At 36.7% G+C, this 7,908-nt stretch overlaps 1 protein-coding gene across 1 annotated transcript; it reads left to right on the top strand.

Moving 5' to 3' along the window:
• Window positions 1-915: 915 nt before the first annotated feature.
• Window positions 916-7,037, top strand: LOC121971434 (50S ribosomal protein L18-like). Its single transcript, XM_042522698.1, has 2 exons — window positions 916-1,083; window positions 6,450-7,037. The coding sequence occupies exon 2, from the start codon at window positions 6,470-6,472 to the stop codon at window positions 6,812-6,814; it is 345 nt and encodes a 114-aa protein (XP_042378632.1). The 5' UTR covers window positions 916-1,083; window positions 6,450-6,469; the 3' UTR covers window positions 6,815-7,037.
• Window positions 7,038-7,908: the final 871 nt, after the last annotated feature.

Genomic DNA, 7,908 nt, shown 5'->3' with positions numbered 1-7,908 from the left:
AAATATATATTAAATTTTAAGAGTGATTCGATAATAAATCATAATAACTATGAGATCCGCACTATAATAGTTAAATTATGAATATTTAAAATTTTAATAGAGTGACGTTAAATGACTGTATTTATTTATTTATTTAAAAAATAAGAAACTATAGTAAAATAATTGAAATTGAATGCAAATTAACTTCAGTAATGAAAAATTGAACAGAAAATAGAAAATACGACCGGAAAAATTAAAGAGCCCAATTGGGCGGCTAAAATAAATCCAGAAAGTTCCGTGAAAGAGTCTGCTACCGTATGTATTGTGTAGTGGGGTTAAAAGGTGAATATGTTTGTTGTCCTAACGTTTTTGTCAATTCGTCTCAGGATCAATACGAAATAATTCACGAGTAATTATTAATCTTTAGAATAATGACTAACACATAAAAATATATTTATCTCGAGTTTACCGAGAATTTGCTATCGTATGTATGCCAATACGACGGAGCAACGGTTATAAGACGTTAGAATCGTCATTGAACTGCCCCCGCGGGCTGGATCAACCGGTTAAGGCGTGACATCCTTGTACAATGAGTCGTAGGGTCGAAGGTTCACGGACGCGCAGGGTCGAAGGTCCACGGACGCGCACTGGATGAATAATCTAGGTCAGCTGTGTTAAATTCCGGAGACACCACGCTTTACCCAGGCCAACATTCACCGCTGATTTACCTTCTCCTAGAATCCCTGTGAGGCCAGGCCTAGGGACCCGCTGGGCGGCGGGACCCACCTTTTGCACAATGGAATCGTCATTGAACTGAATTAATCAGCTCATCAAACAATTCAATTTAAGTGTATTAGTCAAATACTCACCTTAAATGAAATACCAATCCAACGGCTGGGAGATGTCAGATACTTCTCTCTCTCTCGTAAAACCTACGTCCCTCTCCCATTCTCATCCGCCTCGCCGCTCCAACCTCTTCCTCACCTTCCTATCTTTATCTGGATCGCCGGCAGAGAAACTGAGAGAACGGAAATCCGGCAGTCCCCTTCCTATCTTTATAAGAACTAAGAGCTGCGCGTTTTCTCGTCTTTCTCTGCATTCAAGGTATGCTTTTTCATCTTTCGATTTCTTAGTAATTGTTGTTTAATTCTTCGTTTTTTCTCTTTCATCTTCATCTGTTCTTGTTGTAGTTGATTGGATTTGCGATTAGCTAGGGTTTCATAGTTTGATATGATTGCAACTTGATTGTTGGGTATTTTTAATTGCAACAAGAGTGTCGTATGCTGATCGTTCGATCCTGTTTTTGTTTTGCAGTAGATTGTTCTGATTTTTAAATTTTTATATTTAAATCGTTTGTTATGTTCAGTTGGATCTTATTTTTTTCCTATTAATTGAATTACTTTTTCATCTTCCGATTTCTTAGTAATCGTTGTTTAGTTCTTCAATTTTTCTTTCATCTTCATCTGCTCTTGTTGTAGTCGATTGGATTTTCAATTATCTAGGGTTTCATAGTTTGATATGATTGCAATTTGATTGTTGCGTATTTTTTTTAATTTCTGGATGTTTTAGCTTTGAATCCAAGTATGGATTTGTTGTATACTGCTCATTGAGTTCTAAGTATCATATTCAAATAGTTGGACCACCCCGATGTAAACCGTTCCAATGGTCTCTTGAGTTCTTAAACTTTTCAAAAGAGAATTCTTTTTTTTTCAAGCTTTTGAACTTGAGTTGAGGTTTCTTCTTGAACTTAGTCAGTTGAGGGAGGGACTTGGGTTAGTCTTCTCCTTAAGAGCTTTAACCTCCTCAAGGAGTGACCTCTTCCAACATTGGACATAGCTAATTTCTTAGTCAAATATGAAATTATACTATAAGCTTATTGACTAAGGGAGAAGTTACCTTTTCTTCTTGTAGATTTGACTCGAATACGAATCTGTGACTCAAGCTCGAACTCAGACTCAGGTTCGGACTCGAGCTCGGACTCGAACTCAGGCTTGGACTTGGATTCTACCTTTTGTTCTTTCGCCAGTAGAGCCATGAAGCTTGCTTGAATTTGTTCCTTTGTGTCCGATTCCTCTAATGACGATTTGTCCCATGTTTCTTTTCAGATTTTCTTCTTCTTGTGCTTCTTGACTTCCTTTGTGTTTGGGCAATTGACTTTGTAGTGACCCTTTTAATTGCATCCTTAGTAAGTCACTTCCGACTTGGGTTTTGTAGTTCGGTTCAGACCCAATTTCTTTTCCTTTGCTTGGATCACCTTCTTGATCTCTCGCTTGGTGAACCCTTTCTTCTTAATTATTTTTTGGACTACATTGACTATTTTTTAAATGAGTTCTTCGTTGTCTTTGTCTGAATCTAATTCATCTTCGGATTTCGATTTAGGTCGGTTCTTGGGTTTGGATTCCTTATTCTTAATTTAACCTACAAGTAAAGTCACACCTTCTTGATTTGATTTGAGTTAGTCTATTTATGTAATTCGAATTCAGAAAATAATTCGTTTAATTTAATTTTTGAAAGGTTCCTTAAACCTTGTATGCATCTACCATAGATGCCCATAAAATGTCCTAGGTTTCAATGCCTTATGACGTCGTGGTTCTCCACTGGTTGTCCGATTGAGTGTAGCTCGTTGAGTATGTCTTTGATCTGGTCATGCAACTGGCTTGCAGTCTTGCCATCTTGTATTTTACAATTGAATAGTTTATTGAAATACAAGTTTATTTTGGTTACCTTGGTGGCATTGGTTCCTTCGTGGAGCTCGATCAGCTTGTCCCATAAGTCCTTCATGCTGTTGAAGAGGCCAACGCGATTGACCTCTTCTTTGGATAAACCATATTGAAGAATTTGAATCACTTTGGCATTTACTTTAATCTTCTTTTTTATGTCGTTTGTCCACTTCTCGCATCCGAGTGGCTCACCAATTTTGTTTGTGGGTAATGTGAATCTAGTTTGAACTATGATCCACATATCCACCTGAGTCTTCAAATGATACTCTATCCGCCCCTTCCAGTACCCAAAATCATTGACGTAGAAGAGAGGGGGCGAACAATGCTTAAGCCTTTTTGATGGGCCATGGACAGTACTTACAAAACAAAAACGACTAAAAATATTGCAAGACTTTGTCTTGGGTAAGTAGTGCTGGAGAAAGATAGAAAAGAAAAAATTTACAACAAAAAAAACTCTGAAAAACCAACTTGCTCGAATGGTGGTTATATCAATTCAAAGAGCCCCGCTTTGATACCAATTGTAGGATCGTTTAGAAATGCTAGATGTGTGGGAGTGGTGAATAATGCTCGTCTCTGATACCAATTATTGTTTACACTATTAATTTACACTATTAAATAATAATGTAAATATACAATTCACTAACATTCAAATATTGAAGTAGTTTATCTTTAAAATCAAACTTCAAATTAAAGAAAAAAACAAACTTCAAATATCTAAATCATTAAAATCTTCATCATCTTCCTCAATCATATCATTATTATCATCACCGCATGTTTTAAATTTGTATCTAGAATCTTCATTAGTTTCCTCAAGACCGAATTCTTCCTCCTCTTCATCAATAAGTTGACTTGTAGAAAATCTTCTCTTAGTTCTTTTTGATGAAGTTGCCCTTACTTCTTTTGAAGATGATGAAGCTCGAGATCTAAAACTGTAGTCATCTTCACCAACTCCAGAAGCTCGTGCAACTTCACTCCAAGTTAAATTGTCATCATCAAATACTAAATTACTTTCTTCGTCAGTTTTATCATTTAATCCTCCATCAGTCATTTATTACTATCATCTATCTCATCCAAAGTAATAGGATTGATAGTGTCACGCATATCATATCGACGCTTGAAAGCCCTATTATACTTAATAAAAACTAAATCATTTAGTCTTTTTTGTTTCAACCTATTTCGTCTTTTAGAATGAAGCTTCCCACAAAACAAAAAATTATGTTAATTTTATTTTTTATAATAATTTATTTAGTATTTTCATAAATATTTATACTTACATGTTCAAAAACACTCCTGTTTCATTCACAAGTATATGAACTACATGTCAGACATAGAATGGAAAATGCTTGTAATTCAGGTGCGGAGCACCCATAAGCTGACCACCATTCAGCTAGCAAATATTGAATTTGAAATTAAATAAGAGCTGCCAATTTTAAATTTGGCAATTGACTAAAGGACGCACTTAAAGTTGCGGAATTCTCAAAAGGTACACCTAACTTTTAGATTTCCCAAAGGACACATTTGTTTCCCATTTTACCCCTCTGTATTAAAAACACAACACTATGGTGTTGATTTTCAAAATACAACATCAAAGTGGTGCTGATTTCCAAAAATCAGCATCATAGTGGTGATGATTTCAACTGCCATAGTGGTGCTATTCTTTGAAATCCAACACCACAGTGGTGTTCTTTAAATGCAACATTGTAGTTGGCCGGAGGGATAAAATGATAAACAAATGTGCCCTTTGGAAAATCTAAAAGTTAGGTGCGCCTTTTGAGAATTTCACAACTTTAAGTGCACCCTTTGGTCTATTGTCGTTTTAAATAACATTACCTATGATATGCTAAGAAAAAAAATGATCACCGGGTGACTTTTTGATTCTTTATTTAATGGTCATGGGCATTCCAAAAAATCCTCCAACCCTCTTATACATTGGTGGTTGATCTGTGATTTTATCTTGCAGTTCATCACCTTCACACATCCTAGATATACACTTATGCAAACCCATCACAACTTCTGTGTCATTTTGTATTTTAGGATCCAAATAGAACTCTAGGTTTAAAAAAAAGACCAGTTGCATGCAAAGGTCGATTGAGTTGTATGGACCATGTTTTGTCAACTATATCAAAAATATCTAAGTACTTATCTTCATCGCTATTGAATGAGATAGCAATAGCTTCCTTAGCCCTATCCATTGCCTCATAAATGTATCCCATTGCAGGTTTTTTTTCTTGTTTGAAGAGCTTTTATTAATGGCCTACCTATTTTTAAAACATTAATAAGGTGAGAAAAATTGCTCCTTAAGCGAGCCTTAACCTCTTAAAAGGTGCATGCTTAAGCGCATTTCATTTAAGTGTTGCGCTTGAGTCACTGACCTAGCGTAAATGGCGCACCTGGCTGTGCCTAGGCGCAGTCAAGCATGCGCTTTTCATAGCTATGTGTAAATTCGTTTGGTCATCTAAACTCTACAAAACAGAATTAGCATAGAATACACAAAATAATGTTATTCCTACTTAGATAGTTCCATAATTGTCCGATCTTGACTTTGGGATCCAAGTTGGACCTTTAGTCAGATCGATGCCTAAGGTTGTCCCCATAATGAGGACTCGTTCTCACTTGTTCTTCTTTTCAGAGGAATCACTCCACTCCATTCCAGGAGCTTACCTTCACTCATCATTTGCCAAACATCTAGTTCTCCAGATTTGTTTGGGTTTCCTCTGCTCAATGTCTGATTATTTGATCCGCCAGGTCTTTCTTTTGATTTGAAGTCCAGTCCTCGCTAACCCCTTGACCCCATCTTGTCAAATGTCCGGTCTACCTTGATCCATCTAGATTTACGTGCCTAATATCTAGATCTGCTAAGATTTCCGTTGCTTAGTATCCTGTCAACCTCACCTACTAGGACTTTTCTGTAAGGTTAATAGAACATTTATTTTGCTTCAGGCGCTGCGGAAGCACACACTTGGATTGAGACACTTGGTGGAATAGATGCTTGTCTGACTTTTAAACTACACCTTTTAATTTTTTTGCCTATCTTTTAGTTGTTATATTTGGGCCTCTTATACAGCATACAAAAAATGTAATCTGAGTTAGGGCAGTAAACTCATACATGCCCTCATATGTGTCAATCCTTAAATCTATGTGGTGCATGAGGCTCCATGCCCATTAGATATGGTACAACACAAGCAATGTTTTGTCTAATCTATTATTTTAACACAATTTGCACTTTATGTTATCCAATTTCCAAGATTGAAGATTATTCGATGTGTGAATGTTCATCATATCCCAAATATGTGTGTGTGTGTGTGTGTGTGTGGAAAAAACTGTAACTTTACTCAAGTCCTTTATTGCCAAATGAGATGAGTTCTACAGTGTGAGAGTAGATGTTTGTCACTCGTGCAAGGGAACTCACAAATTTGAAGGAAAGATGAAAGGGAATGAAGGGCATTATTGGCAAGGTAGAATATGAGGTTAAAATTTGTGTTACTACCCTTGTTCACTTCATTTCTAGGAAACACGATTAAAAAAAAAAGACTCTTCTCGTAATCTTCTATCCATATGTTCTTCTCTCTCTTATATTTCCCCATTTGCCTAGACATAACCTATACTTTGCAATGAAATGCACAATAGGAATTGACAATTTGCCATTCTTCTTTAGAGTCACCTTGTTGATTGTTGTGTTTGGTGCAAGGTGAGGGCTGGGTTGGGGGATTATGTTTTCTACAATATGATGCTCCACTTGGCTTCTTTCAGGTTCTTTACCCATACCAGAAATGGTCATTCCTCCTCCTGTCAGGCCGCCAAGGATCATCAACTACCTGAAGCCTTATGTTCTGAAGATGCACTTCACAAACAAATATGTGAACGCCCAAGTTATTCACACCCCGACTGCTACAGTTGCAGCTGCAGCAAGCTCACAGGAAAAACTACTCAGGCCGAGCATGGAGTCCACAAGAGATGTCGCAGCAGCTGCCAAGATTGGTAAGCTATTGGGGGAGCGTCTCCTACTCAAGGGTATTCCTGCTGTGTCTACGTTCTTGAAAAGGGAACAAAAATACCATGGGAAGGTGAAGGCTGTCATAGATAGTGTGAGAGAAGCCGGTGTCAAGCTGCTTTGATGTCATTCCTCAGTTGCCATCAGATAGTTACAAGTATTAAGCTGCTGCGACAATTTACAGGAAACATTGGAGGCGGTGCCTTTTTTCCTTCAATCTAAATTTAATTGTCGAGCTTGCTCTCATGACTATTGTCATCTTAGGACTTGGCAATTATATGCTGGAATGCTAAGAATTTAACTTGATGCTTAACAATTCAATCCCATCTTCAGGATCCTTATCTCAATTTGCTGATTCCACAAGCTCTTTTTTGATTCACTAGATTGGTGCGACCTTAACGAGATCAGACATATTGATCCTTGTAGTGCTCTGGTTTGTCTTCTACAACGGTTCCAAATCTGCCACTGAATTATACGGGTATATTTCCCCCCTTTTCTCCTCCTATATTCATTGGAAAGGTCAACTGGTGAGATCGAAAGTGGATTAATGTTTTTATTATTATTATTATTTTATTTCCTGTCTTTGGTAATCAACCGTGTCTTTTAACATCTAAATGATATCTAGTTTTTTTTTTTCATGTTTGTACTGCTTATGGGGGAATTTTTAATTATGGTCGTTGATGGATTAAACTTCGGGTTAGCTAGCTGCACATCATCTCATAGTCGTACTCCTCTTCATCCATTAGCTCTTTTGTTAGCATCGATGGAAAGAAAGATTTTAATCATCTTGGATGAGTATTTATATGTTTTTCTTAATCAGACAGAATAGCAATTTCTGAAAATCAAAGTTTGTTTTCCTATTTCCATGGAATTTTGACATTTTCGTAGTTCTCCATATCTATTGTTGATTTATATACTACATTAGCAATTTCTGAACCATTTTTTTTCCCGGATTCCAGTTACATTAAACCCAAAAATGTTAGCAATATCATTACATAAAGGGTTGAGATAAGGTTGTGTTTGTAAGTTAGATTCCTTTAATGTTGTTGGTTGCCATTATGTTGGACATTCACTAGCTCTCATTTACCTTCTCAAGTGAAGGCAAATGTAACAACATTATGGCATAATGCTTATCATGTCTATGAATACAACGAGTTCGTTGCACAAGCACAAACTTGTTGGAAAATTTGAAATACTGAAACAATGAAAGCTTACAAA

Source organism: Zingiber officinale, chromosome 4A (assembly GCF_018446385.1).
Source record: "Zingiber officinale cultivar Zhangliang chromosome 4A, Zo_v1.1, whole genome shotgun sequence".
Lineage (NCBI taxonomy): Eukaryota > Viridiplantae > Streptophyta > Magnoliopsida > Zingiberales > Zingiberaceae > Zingiber > Zingiber officinale.
Note: the sequence above shows the minus strand (reverse complement) of the source record. Positions and strands in the feature narration are given on the sequence as shown.

Bases quoted from the DNA above. Each gene is read 5' to 3' on its own strand.
- LOC121971434 (XM_042522698.1), top strand. From the start codon at position 6,470: ATGGTCATTCCTCCTCCTGTCAGGCCGCCAAGGATCATCAACTACCTG.